Source organism: Mercurialis annua, linkage group LG4, assembly GCF_937616625.2.
Source record: "Mercurialis annua linkage group LG4, ddMerAnnu1.2, whole genome shotgun sequence".
NCBI lineage: Eukaryota > Viridiplantae > Streptophyta > Magnoliopsida > Malpighiales > Euphorbiaceae > Mercurialis > Mercurialis annua.
This window is the reverse complement of record NC_065573.1, coordinates 39,176,839-39,200,294: the sequence shown is the minus strand read 5'-3', so window position 1 is coordinate 39,200,294 and position 23,456 is coordinate 39,176,839. Positions and strand designations below refer to the sequence as shown.

Below are 23,456 nucleotides of genomic sequence, written 5' to 3'. Positions count from 1 at the left end.
TAATCAATTTCTTTTTATCAAGTAAAACAGAATTTTGATAACGGGGCTTGTTAATTAGAGATATCAAATTATAATAACACAGCGGCTTGTGAAATTACAATTAAAATTGAAATTTAGGGACTTTTATGAGAAAAAGATTTAACTACGGATGTAAATCCAAATGAAAACCGAAAACCGTAATTTGCAAATTTTTAAAACCTTTTATTTCTTCTTCCTGTACCAAGTAATAAGCTTAATCCTAATAGGATTAGGAAAAGTAAAAGCTAATTATAAATAGCGAACCTGGTCATACCCTCTCACCTCAAAACTTTGCAACGGTACAAGATGTCGACTCTTTACCCATCTGAAGCGCATCTTCAATACGAAGAAGAAGTCTTGCGAGCCCCCTTTAGTGTCAAGCTATGGTGGCGCTACCTGGTGGCCCTCCGTGAAGCTCCGTTCAAGAAGCGGTTTGTGATTTATGAGAGGTCAGTTAAGGCTTTACCTGGTAGTTATAAGCTCTGGCATGCTTATCTTAGAGAGGGTCTTGAAATTGTTAGCAACTTACCCATTATTCATTCTCAATATCAAACCCTAAATAATACATTTGAAAGAGCTTTGGTTACGATGCATAAAATGCCCAGAATTTGGATTATGTACTTGCAGAGTTTGACGAAGCAGCAGTTGATTACGCGTGCCAGGAAAACTTTTGATCGAGCGCTCTGTGCGTTGCCTGTTACGCAGCATAATCCCATTTGGGAGCTGTATTTGAAGTTTGTGAGTCAGGAGGGTATTCCGATTGAGACTTCGCTTAGGGTTTATAGGAGGTACTTGAAGTATGATCCTAGTCATATTGAGGATTTCATTGAGTTTTTGGTGACTTCTCAGCTCTGGCAAGAGTCGGCGGAGAGGCTAGCTTCGGTGTTGAATGATGATCACTTTTATTCGATCAAAAGGAAAACGAAGCATACGCTGTGGTTAGAATTGTGTGATTTGCTTACTAGGCATGCGGAGGAGGTGTCTGGGTTAAATGTAGATGCTATTATTAGAGGTGGTATTAGCAAGTTTACAGATGAGGTTGGCAGCTTGTGGACATCGCTTGCTGATTATTGTATCAGGACAGGGTTGTTTGAGAAGGCAAGGGATATTTTTGAGGAGGGTATGACTAGTGTGGTTACAGTGAGAGATTTCAGTGTTATTTTTGATGCATATTCACAGTTTGAAGAGAGTATGGTTGCTCATAAGATGGAGAATTTAGACTTGAGTGATGAGGAAGATGATTCCCTGGAGGACGAGAAGCTTGAAGATGTTCGTTTGGAAGTAAATTCCAAGTTTGAGAAAACGATACTTAAAGGATTTTGGTTACATGATGTTAAAGATGTAGATTTGATGCTGGCCCGGTTGGAATATCTCATGGACAGGAGGCCAGAATTGGCTAATAGTGTACTTCTACGGCAAAATCCACATAATGTGGAACAATGGCACAGGAGGGTTAAGCTTTTTGAGGGTAATCCAACTAAGCAGATACTGACTTATACCGAGGCAGTCAGGACAGTTGATCCTATGAAAGCAGTGGGGAAACCCCACACATTGTGGGTTGCTTTCGCTAAGCTGTATGAAACTCACAATGATCTTGTCAATGCAAGGGTAATTTTTGACAAGGCAGTGCAAGTGAACTATAAAACTGTAGATAATCTAGCTAGCATTTGGTGTGAATGGACTGAAATGGAACTTAGACACAAAAACTTCAATGCTGCACTGGAGCTGTTGAGACGGGCCACAGCAGAACCATCAGTTGAGGTCAAACGGAGAGTTGCTGCTGATGGCAATGAACCAGTACAGATGAGGCTGCACAAGTGCCTTAGACTCTGGACCTTCTATGTCGACATGGAAGAGGGACTCGGAGACTTGGAGTCCACGCGTGAAGTTTATGAGCGGATACTGGACCTTAAAATAGCCACACCACAGATTGTTATCAATTATGCTTTGCTTCTAGAAGAAGAAAAATATTTTGAAGATGCTTTCAAGGTATATGAAAGGGGAGTGAAAATATTCAGATACCCTCACGTGAAAGACTTATGGGTCACATATCTTTCAAAGTTTGTGAAAAGATACGGGAAGACAAAATTGGAACGGGCAAGAGAGTTGTTTGAACATGCTATCAGCATGGCCCCTGCTGATGCGGTGAAACCTTTGTACCTTGAATATGCGAAGCTGGAAGAAGACTGTGGTTTGGCAAAGCGAGCTATGCAGGTTTATGATCAATCAACTAAAGCTGTCCCTAATAATGAAAAGTTGGGAATGTATGAAATCTATATTGCCCGTGCTGCCGAGATATTTGGTGTCCCCAAGACAAGAGAGATTTATGAGCAAGCCATTGAGGCCGGACTCCCCGACAAAGATGTAAAAGCAATGTGTTTGAAGTATGCCAAGCTGGAAAAGAACTTGGGAGAAATTGATCGTGGGCGTGCCATATATGTATTTGCATCTCAGTTTGCTGATCCACGATCTGATGCCGATTTCTGGAATGAGTGGCATGAATTCGAGGTGCAACATGGGAACGAGGGCACGTTCCGGGAAATGTTGCGTTTGAAACGAAGTGTTTCTGCAAGCTATAGCCAGACGCACTTTATCCTGCCAGAGTATTTGATGCAGAAGGATCAAAGGCTAAACATTGATGAGGCTAAAGACAAGCTGAAAGGAGCTGGGGTCCCTGAGGACGAAATGGCTGCTCTAGAAAGGCAGTTAACCGCCCCGTTGGCCAACAATACAACTGCAAAAGATAGCGGCAGGAAAGTCGGGTTTGTAAGTGCTGGGGTAGAATCCCAGACCGATGATGGAGTGGTGAAGCTTAATGCAAACCGTGAGGACATCGAACTACCAGAAGAAAGAGACTCCGAAGATGATGAATCAGTTGAAATTACGCAAAAAGATGTTCCATCTGCTGTCTTTGGAGGACTGGCTGGGAAGAGACGCGAGATGGAAACCGCAGATGATACCACTGCCGCCGCAAAGGACAACGATGGCGAAGGCCGTCTTGGTGCGCTTGCCAGACTGAAAAGGCAAAGACTAGACTGGTTACTTGGACTTTCAGTTGTGAAATAGTTTTATGTTATGAACTACTTATTTGGACCTTAATATAATTGGAAAGTTGGCAAGTGATTGAATTGTTAAAATTAAGTTTTTTGAATTTGTTGATTTTATTTAATTATAACAAATACTAGAGTGTACTTTAATTTGTTTAAATATTGGGATAATTGTAGATGCAATTTTTCTTTTAATAAATAAAAGATGGTAGTTGTTTTAAATTTATTAATTTAAAAGATATAGATTTAAAAGAGTTTAATTATTTTAAAGATAATAAGATATTAAAAGGTTGGATCAGCTCCTTGTGCTGAAAATTGAATAGTGGATTGTGATTAGTTTTTGAGAGAGTTGATAAAAAAATAAAACTGAAAGTATATGCAGATCGAATGTCCCAACCTTCACGAACAGTTCTGCAAGCAAACTTTTTTATTTCCAATTTCATTACTTTTTTTGAGCAATTCATGTGTTTAAAATTGAGTTCTGGGTTGTCCAATTTCATTTGGGTCTTCTCAATTTAAAGGTATTATTATTATGGTAATTCTTTATATTTGTTTTGAATTGAATTTGTTCTTTTTTAATATTGTACCCTACGAGAAAATTGCCTGCCATAGTTGATGGAAGATTCAAGCTTTTTGAAAGGTAGTGCTTAATGAATGATGCCAATTATTGGTGATCAAATTGAGTATTTGTGTTCCCATTTTTTAATTTTTTTTTTGAATTTATGCTTCTTTGCAGTCATGCAATTCTTATCTATGTATTCCCTGGAGTTCCAGATCATTGGTAAGCATAGTTGCTTTTGTATTGAAACTTGAAAGTTGGTTGCTTCATTTTAATATGTTTGGCATGAAAAAAAATTAAATGCGAAATTGGCTCAGCTGATTCGAGATGAATTCCCAAAATAGATTTGAAGCAAAAGTAAGGATTACATCCTTGCATTAGTATTAGTTTGGCCTACACTCTTTGACTATCCCTGTTTTTGTCACGCCGAGGTGAACTACATATTTGCTTCACTTCATGATATGGCAGACAAAATGGACGATTTTACCCGTATGGTTGTCTCCTAGTCCTAGGTTGTCCAAAAATGTAATGTTGAAACGAGAAAATGCTGAAATGAGAATCGCGGAAATAATTTTTCTTTATAGGTTATAAACATAAAGTTTCGGGGTCATTTCTGAAAACAAAAATGAAATACTGAAACATAGAATTCTACATGTATTGGAACATAGGCTCCTGGTTAGATGAAGCTGCTGGTACCTATATGTATGACCAACTCACATGCTTACATTCCAACATCTAATATGTTCAAAAGATTGAGGTTTTCGTATCCGTAATTCTCAGATCTAATTCTGCACTCTCGATTTAAAAAATTCTTATTAACCCTATAAGGTATCCGGCTGATGTATTCAAGAGAGCCAAAATTCACTCAGTATTGGATTGGCATCACTCAAATTTACGCAGAGGGGCCGGTATTAAATTCTTTGTTTTCATCTAAGCATCATCAGTTGATTTATTGCAAGTGATGACTACAGAATAATGGTACTTTCTATTTTGTTATAGGTTATATAAATGTATTTACTGAATTTTGGCCTGGATAATAAACTGATGTTTTTCAATTCCTTAGCTGCATATGTTATGCATACTGTATTGGCACATGCGCTTGGGCTACCCTTGAATCCTCCAGCTGCTGCTGAAGCTGAGAAAATTCTATGCAAAACTGGTTTGGATTTAGGTTTTGGATGAAGAGGATCGGAATCGAATACTCAGCCCGCACAAAAAAGTTGAGCAATGGATTGAGGACACAAAACAAGTAACGAGGCCTCATTTTGATGAAGTGCACAAAGTCATATTTAAAGCTAAAGAAAGATTCCAGAAGCAGAGGTCAATGGGTGCAACAAACAGTGAGACTGAACCGAAATTAACATTAGAGTCCAAGATGTAAAGAATTTTGGTGTTCATGCTGACCGTATGTACTGTATATGAGACCAATGCTTGTTGCATCATTTAATAAAGGTTTCAATATTTATATAATATTTTTTTTATTTATATAAATAGATACGTACAATTCCGTAAATCCTGACAGGTATTAAAGACCACAATCATTCGATCTTTATTTCGTGAACCTTAAGGACTCAGTTTGACGTTGTTTGTTCTTTTATAGACCGAATGTTCATTGTTTCTTTTACTTGTTTTTGAAAAACAAGTGCTTGGACACTGGAATGCATTTTTCTACTATCATATAAGGAAAATTTTGATTTTCCTCTCCACATGGTTCTTGCGTCATGTGCTTTGCAACCGAAGAATGTAATTCCGAGTATTCATATTTATCCGAAATTTCAGCACTTACAAACTTACTATATTGGTCTGGACTAGATATTTCCTAATTTGGATTGCAAGTAATTGTGTTATCCAATTGAATGTTGACTGTCGGCAGCAACTGATGCGACAAGAATTCATTTTTGGATTTCAGCATTTCACGTAGCACCGGCAGATCAGATTTTCAGTCGGTGATCAGAATTATGAAAAATTATAAGTTCAAGTTGAAATTGGAAACACATTATGGATCCTATTCTTCTTTTAATTCCGAGCAGAACAATTTTTGATCACATGGATAATTATTTCTTGCAATATATATAGACTCTGAAAGAAGAAGACCGCAAACGTATAATGGAACCACACTAAAAAGTTCAGAAATGGGTCACGGTTCATATCCAGTGGTTTTCAATTTCTATAGAAATGAATCTTGCGATTTTCAGTTCATGCATGGTTTCTAATCCAGTTGGTTCAAAAAATTAAAAAAAATCAAAAGATAATTTTAATGTAATTATAAACCGATAAATTCATTGGTTTTTTCTTTTACACCGCTACTACCACCGTCCCTTTTCCTCCACCTCCACCAACCACTGCTTAAAATCCACAAACTACCGCCCAAAAATCTGTCGTCCAAAATCGAGGAGTCTCCGTTGAGAGACGAACCCATCTGGATTCGTCTCCAACGGAGATCACAGATCGTCTCTGTTAGAGACGAACCCATCTTGGTTCGTCTGAACTTCGTCTCTGTTCAAAGACGAACCCATCTGGGCTCGTCTCTCAACGGAGATGGCTTCGTCTCCGTTGAGAGACGACGAGCTCGTCTCTGTGGGAGACGAAGCTCATCGCCTCTCACAAAGACGACGAGCTCGTCTCTGTGAAAGACGGCGATCTGACAACTGCTCATCAATTATAAAAAAATTGATTTATTTGTAAAAAAATATAAAAAGGCCCCTTTTATTTTTAGTTAATATAAATTTAATATGTAAAATTTAAAATTAAAAAAGTTAAATTGTTTTTTTTTAATTATTATAGACTGATTTGAATAATTAAAAAACATCAGTGTCATTTTAAACCTTTTGCCATGAAAAACCACCTAGAGAAAAAAACACCATAAACAACCGGAGAGTGTATCTCATTCTTTTAGGTGAGAGTGGGGAGGAGGATTTTTATACCAAATTTGACAAGTTCAGGATAAAAGTGATTATGTTTTGCTAATTTGAACGTTTTTGATATTTTCTGCCAATTTCGGGGGTAAAGTGATCATTCGTTCAATACATGGTATTAATTAAATTGATGTTTAAAAACAAAAGAGAATACAAGAATATACTAAGAAATTAAACCTAATGAAACTTGGAAAACCTTCTTTTTTTTCCTATTCCAAGTAATAAGCTTAATCCTTTTAGGATACGGAAACCTAATGCAACTTGGAAAACCTTTTTATTCATATTCCAAGCAATTATAAGCTTAATCCTTTTAGGAAAAAGAAAACCTAATTAAAATTGTTAAACTATTTTTGCCTATAAATAAAGAACCTCTGGTTTCATTCTTTCTCATCTCAAAACTTTGCTTTGTAGTATTTGTGTTCTGTTTAGACTGCTAAACATGACTCAGTATAACCTGCCATCTGATGATGCCTTCTTTAAAGCACTCATCAACATTAATGACGATTTGATCTCTGTTCATGATGTTGTCTGCAATTTTCTTCATGTCAAACTTATAAAGAAGGCATTGATTCCTGACAATTCTTGCAGCCAGTTTTCTCATACCAAATCCATCCAGAAACAACCGTTGCCCGCTGATTCTGACAACGAGTTTCCGCATGTCAAGTTTATGAAGAAGGGACCGATTCCTGATGATTCTTGTAACGAGTTTCCTCATACCAAATTTGCGAAAAAAGGATGGAACATCTCTCCCGATTCTTACAACGACTTTCCTCACAACAAATTCAAGAACAAAGGATGGAAGACCTCTTCCCATTCTTGCAACGGGTTTCCTCATACCAAATTTATGCATAAAGGATGGAAGACCGATTCTTGCAACGAGTTTCCTCATACTAAAATAATGAAGAAACATGAGGAACAACAGATGCTGCAACAAGACAACTAACTACTGATTTATTATACTGCTTAGTTTTGTTAGCTTTAAATTGATACATGCTTTAGTTCTTTACATATTTGCATTTTCAAATAGATTAATATTGTTGGAACGATTTTATAATTTTATTTTTTTATGAAGTGATGGGATATTATAATATAAAAGTTTCGTTTTCATATGTTAGCCATGTTACAATTATTTTATTTGTTATTTTAAGATAAATAGAATGATTTAAATATAATTTTGAATGTAAAACAATAAGAGGAGTCTTTTTGATACGAAAACGCAAGCTGCAGGTTTTTCTATACAAAAACGCAAGTTATGGGCTAGTTTGACCTAAAAACTTTCAAACTGACTTATTTAATATTTCGTGTCAAGTAGAGGGATGAATTGATCCTTTATTCAATTTTTAATTTATTGGAAAAGAGTTTATTTATTTAAAAGATAATAAGATATAAAAAGTTGGGTGAGCTCCTCAAACGGACCTTCTTGCTGAAAAGAAATTGATTGTTACTAGTTTTTCAGACAGCTGATAGAAAAATGAAACTAAAAGTATATGCAGATCGAATGTCCCAGCCTTCACGTGCAGTTCTCATCTTCTGCAAGTAAAACTTTTTATTTCCATTTCATTAATTTTTTTGCTCAATTCTGTTTCTATGGATTCTATTGCTTAAAATTAAGTTCTGGGTTCTTGTTTTCTTCGTCCAATTTCATTTGGGTCTTCTTTTCTTTCCTTTTTCTCTGACAGAGTTAATGGGATAGACTTCGAGGAGATCAGAATTGACATAGCCAAGCGCCACCATTTATCTCCCGAATTCAAAGGTATTATTATGGTCTTACTTGTAATTTTTTTTATTTTTTTGAACTGAATTTGTTTTTCTTTTTTAATATTGTAATTACAGAGATAAACCCTATGAGAAAATTGCCTGCCATAGTTGATGGGAGATTCAAGCTATTTGAAAGGTATGCTTAATTATATATATCTCACTCCCTCGTTTGATGATCAAATTGGGTATTTTAATTCCCATTTTTTAACATTTTGTTTAATTTTATGGTTCTTTGCAGTCATGCAATTCTTATCTATCTTGCTCATGTATTCCCTGGAGTTCCAGATCATTGGTAAGCTTAGCTTACGCGTCGGAAATTGGTTTCTTCGTTTCATTTTGTTTGGCATGAAAAACTTTTAAATGTGATTTTGCCTCGGCTGAAAGACAATGATATAGACTTTTTCATATGAATTCCGCGAAATAGATTTGAAGCAAAAGTAAGGATTACATCCTTGCATTCATATCAGTTTGGCAAAGGTGAATTACATAGTTGCTTCACTTCATGATATGACAGAGAAAATGGACAATTTTAGCTGTATGGTTGTCTCATAGTCCTAGGTTGTCCAAAAACGTAAATGTTGATACGAGAAAATGTTGAAATGAGAATCATTTTACTTTATAAGAATAGGTTATGAACATAAAGTTTCGGAATCATTTCTGAAAACAAAAGCGAAATACTGAAACGTAGAATTCTACAAGTATTGGAACATAGGTTGTCAGATTCTTCTTACTACTGGTTAGATGAAGCTGGTACCTATATATGACCAAACTCACGTGCTTACATTCCAAAATCTAATATGCTCAAAAATTAAAGTTTTAGTATGGGTGTTCTGTGTCTGTAATTCTCAGATCTAATTCTGCAGTCTCGATTTAAACAATTTTCTTATTAACCCTATAAGGTATCCGGCTGATGTATTCAAGAGAGCCAAAATTCACTCAGTATTGGATTGGCATCACTCAAATTTGCGCAGAGGGGCAGGTATTAAATTCTTTGTTTCCATCTAAGCATCATAAGTTGACTTATTGCAAGCGATGACTGCGGAATAGTACCTTCTCTTTTGTTATAGGTTATATAAATGTATTTACTGAATTTTGACCTGGATAATAAACTGATGTTTTTCGAATTGATTCCTTAGCTGCATATGTTATGAATACTGTATTGGCACCCGCACTTGGGCTACCCTTGAATCCTCCAGCTGCTGCTGAAGCTGAGAAAATTTTATCTGCATCACTGTCAATGATAGAATCCTTTTGGCTCAAGGGGAGTGGCCGGTTTTTACTTGGTGGCAATCTCCCTTCCATAGCTGATCTAAGCCTCGTCTGTGAAATAACGCAGTTGGAGGTATGGGGATAATCTTTTTCGTGTTTAGATAATTGATAAACCGTTACTTTTGTGTTGATGAAAAATGAAGTATGTTTTCTTCATGAAACATGAGTGTTTAGGTAAGCTTATGCGAAAATTTGTAGGAAAGAAATCTATACTTGCAGACACCTCTCTTAATACATCTTGCTGAACTATTGCTGTTAAGAATTGACCTCGCGCATATTAAAACCCTTAATACACTCAATTCAACCATAATTTATCTATGTAAAATTGGTTTGGGTTTAGGTTTTGGATGAAGAGGATCGGAATAGAATACTCGGTCCGCACAAAAAAGTTGGGCAATGGATTGAGGACACAAAAAAAGTAACAAGGCCTCATTTTGATGAAGTGCACAAAGTCATATTTAAAGCCAAAGAGAGATTCCAGAAGCAGCGGTCAATGGGTGCAACAAACATTGAGACTGAACCGAAATTAACATTACAGTCCAAGATGTAAGATTTTTGGTGTTCATGCTGGTCATACATGCTTATGAGACCAATGCATGTTGGCATTATTTAATAAACGTTTCAATGTTGGCATAAAGTTTTTGTCAAATAATCACATTTCACCAGTTGCCTAAATTACAAGCATACACTGTCTAATCTCAAAATTAGCATGTGAGTTTTATTTATACATAGATCGATAGATATGTACAATTCCATAAATCCTGACAGGTATTAAAGACTATGTATTTCAACAACATAGTCTACAACCACACTGAGGGAAGAGGCTGCCATTGCAGCTCCAGCAATTCATGGCGGTAAACGGAATCCAGTACCAGAAAATAGTGCTTCGGCAGCTATGTCAATGTCTAGCAGGTTATAACCTGGAGACTGAATGTAGTTCAGATGGAAACGAGAAAAAGTCTTCCAGGAAAGGTCTATGGCAATGATTCACATCCTCAGGTTAGTCTTCATCAGAACTGTCAGCTGCCTCTATATCTATGTCTGTGCCTGCACCGATTGCCATTCTGGCATCCGCTGCTGCCAGAACAGGCGAATCGTTTATTCCATAACCTACCATTGCGAATACAAAACCTGAAGCCTACAAAATGCTAGATATTTACTTTCCAAGTGGTATGGCAGCTAGGGGTGTTCAAAAACTGAATCAAACCAAACTGACAAATTCAGTTTGCTGAAATAATTGTAAATGAATTTGAAACATACCTCTGCATTGATGTGGCAGTCATTTCTCACCAGTAAATACCAATTATAAGGTAGAATCCATCTGTTGTCCATTTTTTTGTCACCTGTAAAATAGTTAGTATGCATCAAATAATCCATTATAGTATATAATTTTAGTAGTATTTTTATTTTGTATCTTACAGCCGTTGTTCATTCTTTTATAGACTCAATATTCATCTAAAATAAGTTCTCGGACACTTGAATATGCATTTTTCTTCTATCATGCAAGGGAATTTTTGATTTTTATCTCCGCATGGTCCGTGCATCGTGTGCTTTGCAACCAAAGAATGTAATTATGAGTACACATATTTATCCGAAATTTCAGCACTTAAACTTATTAAATTGTTCTGATATATTATGTCCAAGTTAATTTTAATATAACCAGTCCTTTATTTCTTTCTAATCTGGGCAGCAAGTAGATATTAGTAATTTTACCATTTTAATCATCCAATAGATTATTGACTGTCGGCAGCAATGTGCTCATTCAACATTTATCACATGATACCCTTTCAAGAAACAAAAAAACATTTCTAACTTAGACATAAATAAGCCACATGGTATGTACATTCTAGATAATTAATTAGCTATATAATCTACAAACTGATATAGGCCCTCTATATTAATTAATACTGTCTGGTCGCCGCTGATCTATTAATTTTTGCCACACAAATTGCATGAATTTAGATGGTTGGTATCGCTTCTCTTTCATATTTGCAAGTTCTATATACGAATTTATGCTGAAAAAAATTACAATCTAGTTGAATAACAAGCATGGATAGCAATTAAGAGAAAAAGAAAATAATACTACTACTAAGTTGCTTTTTTCAACAGATGAAAAGATTCAATTTGCATATGGATATAAATGAAAATATTTAATTTTATCAATAATGAGAGTAAAATCCTAAGCATGTAGTCCTTTGTATACGAAGACAATGTGGTTGGTGAGCAATAGTAGGAGTTCTTTGAATGTACTGCCATTCTTTTAATCATCGGGGAAGAAAAACACTTATGGGAAGAATTGAACATACGACTTAATAGAACGCTCCTTAACGCTTAGCCGCTTATACCGTTTGAATTATTCTTTTAACATTACTTGTGACGCGTGAATGTCAGTCACGTCATAAGCAATCAACGACTTTAGCATGGTACTGACAGTAAGGAGTTGCTTGTTAGCGAAGTTATAATTCTAGGGATTTATTGGTTAGAATTAAAATTTAGAGATTTTACCAATGAATTATAACTCAAATGGTATAAGAGTTGGACAGCAAACTGATAGGTCGTGTGTTTAATTTCTTTCACAAACGTTCCCCTTCCCCAATTATCAAAAAAAAATTAGAGATTTTAATGAGAAAAATCATGGACTTTAGATATAAATAAACTGAAAATTCCAGCTGTAGATGTTATATAATGCAAACAATTATATGAGTCATGTATTATGTCAAATATAATTACAATAGAAAATTCTTAGAAAGATTGGAGGGTCACGAGCGGACCACTTAAGTACCAACCTCTTAAACAGAATTTAACTTTATATAATTAATCTCATAATACGACTTGTTAGATTTTGCATTAACAAGACATCATTAAACGTAAACTCTAAGGATCTTTAAAACAAAAAAAAATTATAATACTGTAAATAAATATTGATAGAAAATTTACTTGAATTTTCAAGAAAAATATCGCTTGAAGTCATTAACGAGAAATTGATTTCTCTCCCTTAACCTTTTAATTTCTTAATCACACTCTTTAAATAGAGGTAGAGATGTCTTTTGATGTGGTAGAGAGAGGATCAATTTCCATTCCATTTAGGCACCGTTAGGATTGAGGGTTTTTAAAATCCATGAATTTTACAAAATCGATGGATTCTAAATCAATGGAATTTAAATACATAGATTTTAAAATTCCATCGTTTGGATTGAAAATAAAATCAATGGTTTTTAACATTATTTATGGAAAAAAATAAATAGTATAACAATCCATCATTCATAAAAAATGATGGATTTGGAATTTCCCACCTAGTAGGTGGGAAATCAAAACCCTCAAAAATGATGGATTGTAAAAAATAAGGAAATTTATAAATATATAGATTCTATTAATTTTTTTTTGAGGCAAATGATGGATTTTGTCCAAATCCATTGATTGTTTAAAATCCATCATTTAGAATCCATCAATCTAAACGGTGCCTTATAGTCTTTTCAATTCAATTTGGTACGTCCATCACGTAACCAAATCAATAGTTGAGATTAATCCACTTAATTAAATTTTGAATAATTAAATTGGACCATAAATATGTGTCAATTTGTAGTTAAATTGCATGACACCTTAATACATATTGATTCATAATGTGTTGACACCTTAATCCATAATGTATATATATATATATTGTATATTTGACACCTTAATCAATTATGTGTCAATATATACATTGTATATTTGACACTTAATCTAAAATGTGTCAAATTATATAATGTACATTTAACACATAACATACACTAATATTTTCATAATTTTTCTAACAGTAGAAACAAATAGTTGTATTAAAGTTTGTTTAAATGTTGAAGGAAAGTTTAGGTATTGTAGGGACTCGGCATTTAAAATGAAAAAAAGTCAAATTTCTTTTCCACTTGCTATATATTATGGCCTTAATTTGCTCGCTTAACACATTGTATTGCAAAACAACACACCGAGTGAGTGAGTGAGTGAGTGAGTGAGTGAGTGAGTGAGAATGGAGTTGAAAGTTTATGTGCATCGTCTGTCTCAGCCAGCGCGCGCTGTTCTCCTTTTCTGCAAGTAATTGGACATTTCAGTCTGTTTTGAGTTTTTATTCAAATTTTTAAGATGATCAACTCTACCAATTTTTATTATTACTTACTTGTGTTTCTTTTGAAATTGTTAAGGATGGCTGGTATACAATTTGAGGAGGTCTTTATAGACTTAACTATGAAACAGCAGAAGACCCCTGAATTTTTAGGTACTATTTCATGCCTTATTTTTCATAATTTTTAGTTTATAATATTATTCTTGTATTTACATATGCTAAGTCAATTTAATATAATAAAGAAAATATGTGTTTGTTACAGTGAAAAATTAAGTACTCTCATGACACTCTAACTTAGTCTACCACGTCATCCGTGGATTGAGCCAATAACATTATAACACCTCATTAAAATAAGGGTATTTTTGTAATATTATTATTCAAAAGTATAAAAAAATAACAAACAAAATTACAAGAATACTCTCATTTTAATGAGGTGTTATAATGTTATTGGCTCAGTCTACGGATGACGTGGTGGACTGGATCTACCTAAAAATCTCTCATGACATAAACAGTTTTTTGGTTGATTATTAATGATGATTTCAGAGATTAATCCTTTGGGGCAAGTACCAGCTATTTCTCATGCAGATTTTAATCTATTTGAGAGGTATGGCATAAATTTCTATGCAGACAGCTTATGTTTATTAAAATAATAATTATACTTTAGGCTAATAATAGTTGTTTGAAGAGTGCATTTTAACTCAAATTTAGGATTTAATTAAATATTATTCACCAAACGGTATGCCTAGTTGATTTCTCTAACGCATTGGTGATAAACACTGGCAGAGCCAAAAAAATTCACTAACGGGGCTATATTTTTTTGATAGGACAATACGATTCCTTAAAAGTAATATTTTTATTAATTTATTTAGAATTTTTTTTCCAGCCATGCAATTCTTATATATCTTGCCTCTGCATTTCCTGGAATTGCAGATCACTGGTAAGCAAAGTTACTTGTTTACTGCACTCAATTTCTTGATAATGTATTACATAATCTATCAATTATAGCATGATCTGAAGTATTTTATTTCAATTATAGTCGAATTCCCGTAATTGGATCAACTGGGGCACATGAGTAAATTCAGATTCAATTAAGCGGATTAAGCTATAACTAGAATGAAATTGTTCAAATAAGGGTATAATCGACACATCTAAACGTTTTTAGTTGGTACGAAAACATTGAAACGAAAAATATTAAAATGAGAATCTGCAAAATAATATTTTTATAAGAATAAATTATATAAAATCTCAAATTTTCATAATCACTGGAAACTAAAATTAAATGCCGAAACGTTTCTACCGCCTCGATCTAAACAATTATGTTGTCAACTCTATAAGGTATCCGAGTGATCTATTGAAGAGAGCCAAAATTCATTCAGTATTGGATTGGCATCACTCGAATTTGCGCCGAAGTACAGGTATAATTTTGTTACATACCGCATATGTAATTATTTTTTCTAACAAAGTAATTTTGATAATTTGTTTTAGATATATAAATGAATTGATAATGAAGTGATGTTTTTGGATTTGATTGCTTAGCTGCATATGTTATGAATAGTGCATTGGCACCGGTGATTGGGTTACCGTTGAACCCTCAAGCTGCTGCTAAATTTGACAAACTTTTGTGCGCATCATTGTCAACCATAGACTCCGTTTGGCTAAGGGAAAGTGGCCCATTTTTATTTGGTGCCGATCTTCCTTCTATAGCTGATCTAAGCCTTGTCTGCGAAATCATGGAGTTGGAGGTATAATGATAAGTACGTAATGTTAATCTATTTTGCTTATTGATGAACTTTTTTTAATTTTATTTTGTGATAATGAGTGTTAAATTATCGCTGTTGAGAATTGACTGTTGTAAAATTTATTTGAGTTTAGGTTTTGGATGAAGAGGACAAGAATCGAATACTCGGACCGCACAAAAAAGTTAAGCAGTGGATTAAGGACACAAAACAAGTAACATTGCCTCATTTTGATGAAGTGCACAACGTCCTCTTTAAAACCAAAGCAAGATTCCAGAAGCAGAGGTCAATGAGTGCAGCAACATTACAATCCAAGATGTAAAAATTAAGTATAACGGTCGATTCTACTAATCATCCGCTTCATTCTTTTCAGGTTCTTTTCCATGGAGGTTCTGCACATTGCATATTTCCTAGAACTGAAACCGCGGTTTTACATAATCTGTGATATCCGGTTATATTTCCTTTAATAAAAAACATAAGGATTATATTTATACCAGTACAGGGTTATAAACCGTATGCTGACGCAACTGAACTGAAACCGCGGTTTCTTACTGCACAATTACATTGTTCAACTCTAGGGTTTCGAGCTCTTTTGGGCTTGTATATTTTTTCAACAAATAGGACGACGTAACCAAAACCAGAGAGGAGCATGTGGCTATACTTCCAGCAACCCACGGCTGTATGACGAATCCGAGTAAGAACGGTGCAGCAGTAGCAATTGGAATACCAATCACATTATGAATGATTCCATATTTTAGATTCAGCTCGTTACGAGCAATGGTCTTATTGCAAAGATCAATTGCAGTAATGACATCTTCCAAGTTGTTGTTAGTCAAAACAATATCCGCCGCCTCTGTAGTAATGCTAGTCCCTGCTCCCATTGCCATACCGACATCTGCTTCTATGAGCGAAGTTGAATTAGTTGTACAAGAATCTACCATTGCCACTACAAACCCTCCATCCTGCAACTCCTTCACTTTTTCAACTTTCTGCTCTGACTTAGCTTCTGCAATCACCATTCCTATCCCGACTTCCCTGGCAATGGAAATGGAAGTTTCGTGATCATCACCAGTCACCATGACGGTTTTAATTTTCATAGACTCGTTGAGAATGGAAATGATTTGGTTTACACCTGGTTTCAGTTCATCATATATTTCTAACACTCCCGTTACTTCCCGGTCTATTGATACAAAAGTCACAGTTCCGGATGTCCTTTTCGGTCCTTCAAGTATCATATCTGGTATAGCAACACTGTTTTCAACCAGAAATCTCTTGTTTCCGACCAAAATTTCCATATTCCGCACAATGGCTTTCACCCCTCGGCCTGGAACAGAGACGAAATCGCGTGCTTCTGGCCAGAAGGAGCTGTCCGGGTCTTCTCTGCATTTACGGGCATATTCTATAATAGGTTTTGCTAAAGGATGCCTGCTATTTGCCTGATATAGTCTCATAAACCCAACAATGTTTTGTTGTCATTAGAGTCTGATCGAAAACTGAAATTAACCGTTCATCCGAATCAAATCAAACCGAACTTAATTATGATTTGATTAAACTAATAAAAAGGGAAGCAAATAAGTAGAAAGTTTAATTTGTGGTTTTGATTTGATTATATCAATGATTAATCAAACTGATTAAAAAATCAAACCTCAAATCGACTGTAGCACCCTACCTCAACTGCAGCGACAAGTTCTAGAAATTCTTGAATTTTAATAGCCGGATTCAGAAGCTTTACGGCAACAACCACTGGATTTCCAATTGTAAGTGTTTTCTTGTTAAACACAATGCAATTTACCTGGAACAACAATCACTCGGTATCAAATTATATAGCAAGCAAAAGTAACACGTTAAAAAAATTATAGATCTTCAAGACGTTTTTTAATAGGAAAGGAGTTTTTTTATTAGGAAACGGGTCTCTAATTTTTTTATTATTTACAGAAACGTTTCCAAAGAGTTTTTGAGAGTTTCGGAAAAAAACGCCCCTTCCTGTAATAATTAATAATTGACTATCACATTTATTATTAACACGTGTCCCTCAATAAGTGGATAGTTCGTAATCTTATGTGGCGAACTTGGTTTACACAAGAATTTCTCCTTCCTCAAGGTTTCCGAGGCAAAATATATTTGTTTACAGACCTTACGTTGACTTTCTAAAGCTCTTGTACTTGGAAACAGAATACCCCGTTTTGCCCCAACTGTAGTAGCGACCATAAGAGCAATTTGAGTGGCGAGAGCGAGAGAAGACGAGGAGCTTATGGTAAAAACAGATATCCAAACCTGGGTTGCAACTTCAGAGAAATCCATGGAATTAGGTAACCACCATTCTGGGTAACCATGGAGCTTACCACCTAAATACCAAAATAGCCCTGCGGATATGGAAAATGGAATGCCCTGCGAGCACAATTGGTCAACTATATTAATCAAAACTCTCCTTTACCATAAAACTAATAAAATTATAACGCCTTTCTATCAGGAGAAATTCTTAGGTAGATTTAGTCTAACACGTCATCCGTAGACTAACCTATTACATTTTGACACGTCATTAAAATAATACCACTATCGTAATTTTGTTCTTTACTTGTTTACACCTTTGGATAGTAATATTACGATAGTGCCATTATTTTAATGACGTGTCAAAATATGATAGGTTATTCTACGGATGACGTGGTGGAATGATCTACCTAAGAATTTCTCTTCTATTAGATAATATATTTTAATCTAACTTTTTAAAGCAAAATTAAAACTGTACGTCTACCATGTAATCTACCAAAAGAACTAATACAATTAAAATACATATTAAATCATGAAAAGCTATTGATATTAGCTAGTCGTAGAATTACTGTATTTTTATATTTTATATTTTTCTCTAAATTATAATTATATTTTTAATATACATAATTCAATCATTTGTTATGAATATTTTATTAGTAATAGATCTAATTTAATTGCTATACTTTTTCAATTTTATCTAAGTTATAATTAATATTTATTAATTTTTGTAAAATAATATCAATACAAATAAATTATAAAATGTTTGATTTTTGTTGATTAGTTTATTATTATTTATTCTAATTTAAATTTATTTTAAAATTGAGTATTATTAAAAATAAAAAGATTATAAATAATGAAACCCATTAAATTTGAACTTGACTTTATTTTTTTTAAATAAAAGATTTAATAATAAAAAAATCAAGTAATTTTTAAAATAAAAATAATATCAAATAAACAATTTATGCAAAGATAGTAAAAATTCCAAAATTAAAATTTAAGTAAATAGTATGCATGTAACCAATGATAATACTTTTTTGGTACTCTTAATTGTATAGATATAGCAAATGTATTTTAATTTTATAAAGGAAGTATAGAATCTATGTGAAGAAAAACTCATAAAATTTGACCTATAGTTTTTATTGGACCTACCAAAAACATCAAGCCTCCCGCAATGGTAGAAGCAAACTTCTGCGCATGACCTTCCAGCATCTGGTCGGACTCAACGAGTTGAGCAATCTGCGAGACAACACTTTCTGATCCACAAATTCTCCCATTATAATGCGATACTAATCCATTCTTACTATATTCCCAGTTACCAACTGTTCTTGCACCAAATATAATTGTCATCACATCACTCCTCTGTGTCGACCGGTTTTTGCATTCTTTCCTGTTCAACATTCCTTCATGATCGAAATTCAAAATTATTGATGTTTCCATTGCTAAGCCATTATTATGCTTGGAGATGACCACAGATCTTCTCCTCTTAAAAAATGCATATAAATACCTCCCAAGAAGACAGAATGCCATAAAGTTTAAAATGGACCCAAAATAATCCATCCCCTGAAATTTTGAAGAGAAAACGGTTACGAACACTGAATACAAATAGATCAGGGTTGCTTTTAGGGCAACTGAAACATCCGTGTCAATCGACAAAGAGCCCAATCCTTTGTATGATGCTGTAAAAAATTGGGAGAATGCGAGGATCTGCATGGGAGTAGATGCCACCCACCTGACAATTGTTCCTAGAGTCAGCTTATAGACCATGAAGTGGTCCAATGTCTGGTTTATTGCAGGAACAAACATGAAAACCATGGATACTGAAAATAAAAGAGCCACGTAAGCAAAACTGTATAAAGAGTAGTATAGATATTCAGTTTCTTGCTCCTTAAGACGTTCTCTGCCTCTTTTACTTTCGACAAATATTACTGCCTCAGAATTCTCATGATTCTCAGTTGATTCAAATACTATAATAAAACTTTTAGGATCAGGAGTATTGTGATCGTAAGAAAGATATATTTTCTTGAATTCTGATTCAATGTGTTTTCTCTGGAAGCTTGGAACGGATTCTAGAGATCTTTTAATAATCCCGATCGATTCATGATCCACTTCAGCTCTGATGACTATGGCATGAAATTCCTTACTGATAGTTTTTTCAGTTTCAGTGTTAGAGTTGGATGTCTCGCGGTTCTGATCTTGAATTGATGCGGCCCCATAGCTTACAGCTTCAATGGTGTTCTGAATGCTCTGTTTATGAAAACAAATTATTGCAAATAGATGACGAGGAGAACAACGGAGAAGCAAATACAAGATTCTGAATAGCAAGTGCAATTTTTTTTAATACTGGATAGTCCGTAAATAGTGTCGTGAGATTATATAGAGTTACTTCTATTGCAAGAAAAGATTCTGAAACCTACAAGCGCTGTGGTCATTTGAACATCCATAGAATGATAAAGGAAAAGCTAAGAGAAATCTTTGATTGTGAAAAATTGTTTTCTTTAAAGTCTACGAATCCGTGGGTCGAATAGAAGTCGATTATGATATTCATGTGCTGATATAAAAAGTCGACAAAAGCATTCAGCTAAGCGAGAAATGAAGTTTATTATGCTATACATTTATACTTACTTGACCCAAACTGGGTTTCAGGACAACGTCAGTTAAGAGCCGGTCTTCCCAGCTGGTCTCTCCGGTGGCTGTTTTAACCTGCAGGTCAGTGCAAGTAGAATGCGCCATTACAGACATGCCCCTTTTTTGTGTTCTCTTGGTTCGGAAAAATTGATGAAACTCATTACTTATTTATAAAAGAGATTACTTATAACTTATAAGAGCTCATACAACTTATCTCTTATTCATTTTTTGATTGATATTTTAAAATTGGTCCAAATAGACCCTTCATTATAACGCTGTTAGTAAATTGCTTCCGTTAGGCATAGTCTATGTGCAAAGTGTGGGAAGCAAAATGCATCACGTGTGACGTGTCCATACTTCATTGAAACACTCCTTCACTTCATAAACTCTTCGTCTGCAACAGAATAAAGGAGTATTTAAAACTCAATAACGAAAAAATGGAGCAGATAAGAAATAAGACATGGCCCATCCCAAAAATTATTTTATAGATTTAGTCTATCATGTACAATGAGCTAATCACATTATAACATATCATTAAAATGATGATATTATTTTAATTTTATTTGCTATCTTTTTATAATTTTTAATAATAATATTTTAATAATATCATCATTTTAATTATGTGTTATAAAGTGTTTGGTTTTTTTTTTGAATGGAAGTGTTTGGTTGAACTAAATAATTTCTGCCCATGAGTATCTAATAATTTCTGCCCATGGGCATACAAGGATATTCACATAATCACAGGTGCAATTAAATTAATATAAAATTAAGATGAAGAATCTAAACAGAGTTGTAGTGGGACCCCTACATGTATGCATGTAAACCATGGAAAACCATGTCAACTCCACGTAGACAAGAATTAACGGGGCTATCTAATGTGTTAACACCGTTGTTTTGTAGCGCTTAGTTGTTTCTATTTTAAAACGTCCAAATTCAATGAATGATAAATTATTCTGTTATATAGTATAAGGGCATATTTACCCCTTTTCTCAAAATTTCCAAACTATATGGCCTTTCATATCTAGCAAGGCCGTAAATGAAAAATATCAAACCAATAAATTCAAACAAACCATATTTAAAGTTATAATTTTGAATAATTACTTGTTTGATTTTAGTTTGAAAAAATTCAAAAAATTTAATCATCATCTAATAAAAGCTATAAAAACAAATATATATATATATATAATAAATATTTATTTTCTGAAATTAAGTACTTTATAAATTAATATATTCTAATATCTTCTAACAAGTAATTATTATTTTTATATCACAAGTTAAGGGAACCTTTGTTCAATTATATATAGACCCTTGAACATGTAGTAGTATATACCAGCGCAGTTTGATGTGATAGTCTTGAAAAGAAAATGTGGGTATCACAGAAACAAACTGTAGCTTTGTGGCACCATGTACGACATGTGTGGAAGTTTGAAAAAAAAAACTCGTGAAGAATTAAAAAATAAAATCCGGGTCCTACAGTGCATGCACAAGAATAATTAATCATATAAACAACATTTATCTAGTAGTGTAAGGTTTGTATTATGTTACTCATATAACAAGTCAATAAAACATTTATAACTTTCAAATAATAATAACAAAATAAATAATAAATTATGTCATAAATATTTATTGACTAGTATAGCAGTACAAATGATAGTAATAACTTTTCCACTTGGAAGCAGAATACCTTTTTTGCCCTAAATGTAGTAGCGAGCAGAAGAGCAATTTGAGTGGGTACATGAGGATATTATTGTAAAAACAGATATCCAAACTTGTGTTGCAACTTCAGAGACAACATCATGGGAATGAGGTAAGCAATATTCTGGGTATATGTGGCTAATAAAAAAGCCGGCGGAGTTTTTTAAAAAGCTTTTTTGATTTGAACTGTCACTGGCTTGCTTGTAGAAATTGTGCATGCCCATCTTTTGACCCAAAAAAAAAAAATACACAAAATTGATGCTTTAGTTCAATACCCATTGTTTATTTATAACAATGCCTAAGTGGAAAGAACCAGAGGTTATATTTCGCTGTCGTTACTTTTCTTTTTGACATAAAAAAGACAGGGGTTGAAGTTGATTTAAAGTAAACGATAAGATAAGTATGAATTGTTATAATGTTAATATTCAATTCGAGTTGAAAAGAATAAAATTCCATTACTTGGTGGACAAATAATTATAATAATAATATCAGTTACTAATTAATGTGATAATTGTAGTTTTATTAAAATTACACAGCTGAATACAAATTTAATTTCAATAAAAATTTATAGATTTATTAAAAGTTTAATTTTGACTCATTAAACAGTTCCATTAGAAAAACCTCATGTCTTAAAAACACTCGATCTTTTATCCCTTTTTCAATCTTATCCTGACGTTTAAAATCGGCCAATTTTACTCAATTTTATATTTTTTTTATTTTAGTTGTACCGTAAAATATAAAAATGACCTTTTTCTTATTTGGCAAAAGTTCAAAAAAAAATTCTAAATTGACCATTTTTATATTAAATTTACTTTTTATATTAGATTGGCCATTTTTGAAGAACTATTTTGAATTTTTATTAAATAAATAAAAATCAATTTTATAATTCAGAGTACAATTGAAATGAAAAAAATGTAAAATAAGATAAAATTGACAAATTTTCAACGTGAGGGTAGAATTGAAAAGAGGATGAAAGGTCGATGTTTTTTAAGGCACTAGTTTCGCATTACGTGCTATGCACGTGGCTCGTAACGTAACTCGTCAATGAACATATTAATAAATTTATTATAATTATATCAATTTTTTATTTATAATTAATATTAAATTAGTTAAAAAATTTTGTAAAGGTAAATATAATATATTCGGTTATTATATTGTTTTTCATACTAAATTAATTTTTCTTTTGGTTTTATAATAACCATAATTAAATAATTAACTTAATTTTATTAATAATATCTTTAAAAATAATAAGACAGAAATTTAAATAATAATATATTGGCCAAATACAGTATTTTAATTTTATAGTTCAATCAAACTAAAAGATAAGTATTTCTACTAATTTGGAGACAATTTAGTTATTTTTTACATGCTAAAAACTAAATTGGAGATAATTTAGCTATCTATTTTAATTAGAACTTTAATTACAATAGTGATTAATTAAATAGCTAATTAGTTAATGACTATAAAACC

General features: G+C 33.4%; 5 protein-coding genes across 6 annotated transcripts; 4 read left to right on the top strand and 1 right to left on the bottom strand.

The window, feature by feature from the left end:
* The first annotated feature begins 238 nt into the window (after window positions 1–238).
* Window positions 239–3,169, top strand: LOC126677397 (uncharacterized). Its single transcript, XM_050371985.2, has one exon. It carries the CDS (start codon window positions 325–327, stop codon window positions 3,082–3,084), a length of 2,760 nt encoding a protein of 919 aa, XP_050227942.1. The 5' UTR covers window positions 239–324; the 3' UTR covers window positions 3,085–3,169.
* A 474-nt stretch (window positions 3,170–3,643) lies between these two features.
* Window positions 3,644–5,088, top strand: LOC130015436 (glutathione S-transferase T1-like; the record flags this gene model as incomplete). The annotated part of the gene is made up of 4 exons (XM_056105559.1): window positions 3,644–3,705; window positions 3,802–3,846; window positions 4,453–4,552; window positions 4,796–5,088. Coding segments are annotated over 4 exons (417 nt in total), but the record flags the coding sequence as incomplete, so codon positions are not given.
* A 2,832-nt stretch (window positions 5,089–7,920) lies between these two features.
* On the top strand, window positions 7,921–10,241 carry LOC126677403 (glutathione S-transferase T1-like). The gene is made up of 7 exons (XM_050371994.2): window positions 7,921–8,075; window positions 8,219–8,292; window positions 8,373–8,433; window positions 8,536–8,589; window positions 9,197–9,276; window positions 9,434–9,639; window positions 9,907–10,241. Exons 1-7 carry the CDS (start codon window positions 8,011–8,013, stop codon window positions 10,114–10,116), a joined length of 750 nt encoding a protein of 249 aa, XP_050227951.1. The 5' UTR covers window positions 7,921–8,010; the 3' UTR covers window positions 10,117–10,241.
* Window positions 10,242–13,507: 3,266 nt separating this feature from the next.
* LOC126677404 (glutathione S-transferase T1-like) lies at window positions 13,508–15,889 on the top strand. Of its 2 annotated transcripts, none has more exons than XM_050371996.2 (7): window positions 13,508–13,634; window positions 13,742–13,815; window positions 14,206–14,266; window positions 14,546–14,599; window positions 14,998–15,077; window positions 15,199–15,416; window positions 15,535–15,770. In XM_050371996.2, the coding sequence occupies exons 1-6, from the start codon at window positions 13,570–13,572 to the stop codon at window positions 15,408–15,410; spliced, it is 546 nt and encodes a 181-aa protein (XP_050227953.1). In that variant the 5' UTR covers window positions 13,508–13,569; the 3' UTR covers window positions 15,411–15,416; window positions 15,535–15,770. The 2 variants fall into 2 exon arrangements, with proteins under 2 accessions (XP_050227953.1, XP_050227952.1); XM_050371995.2 differs by having other exon boundaries at window positions 13,518–13,634; window positions 15,199–15,404; window positions 15,535–15,889.
* On the bottom strand, window positions 15,768–22,210 carry LOC126677402 (probable copper-transporting ATPase HMA5). Its single transcript, XM_056105558.1, has 10 exons — window positions 22,061–22,210; window positions 21,576–21,643; window positions 20,649–20,685; window positions 20,289–20,366; window positions 20,008–20,076; window positions 18,816–19,910; window positions 17,532–17,786; window positions 17,044–17,190; window positions 15,951–16,834; window positions 15,768–15,837 (listed from the first exon to the last, which is right to left on the bottom strand). Exons 1-10 carry the CDS (start codon window positions 22,208–22,210, stop codon window positions 15,768–15,770), a joined length of 2,853 nt encoding a protein of 950 aa, XP_055961533.1.
* Between the last annotated feature and the right edge of the window lie 1,246 nt (window positions 22,211–23,456).

Excerpts from the sequence above, each read along its gene's own strand:
- LOC126677402 (XM_056105558.1), bottom strand. The coding sequence starts at position 22,210 with ATGGGCATGCACAATTTCTACAAGCAAGCCAGTGACAGTTCAAATCAA. Across the intron at positions 16,835-17,043 it reads GGTGCTACAGTCGATTTGAG|GCAAATAGCAGGCATCCTTT; the intron begins GTTTGATTTTTT and ends AGACTATATCAG. Across the intron at positions 15,838-15,950 it reads TTGAACAATGTAATTGTGCA|ATTATGTAAAACCGCGGTTT; the intron begins GTAAGAAACCGC and ends CGGATATCACAG.
- LOC126677397 (XM_050371985.2), top strand. The coding sequence starts at position 325 with ATGTCGACTCTTTACCCATCTGAAGCGCATCTTCAATACGAAGAAGAA.
- LOC126677404 (XM_050371995.2), top strand. The coding sequence starts at position 13,570 with ATGGAGTTGAAAGTTTATGTGCATCGTCTGTCTCAGCCAGCGCGCGCT. Across the intron at positions 13,635-13,741 it reads GCTGTTCTCCTTTTCTGCAA|GATGGCTGGTATACAATTTG; the intron begins GTAATTGGACAT and ends GAAATTGTTAAG. Across the intron at positions 14,600-14,997 it reads CCTGGAATTGCAGATCACTG|GTATCCGAGTGATCTATTGA; the intron begins GTAAGCAAAGTT and ends CAACTCTATAAG.
- LOC126677403 (XM_050371994.2), top strand. The coding sequence starts at position 8,011 with ATGAAACTAAAAGTATATGCAGATCGAATGTCCCAGCCTTCACGTGCA. Across the intron at positions 8,590-9,196 it reads CCTGGAGTTCCAGATCATTG|GTATCCGGCTGATGTATTCA; the intron begins GTAAGCTTAGCT and ends TAACCCTATAAG. Across the intron at positions 9,640-9,906 it reads GTGAAATAACGCAGTTGGAG|GTTTTGGATGAAGAGGATCG; the intron begins GTATGGGGATAA and ends GTTTGGGTTTAG.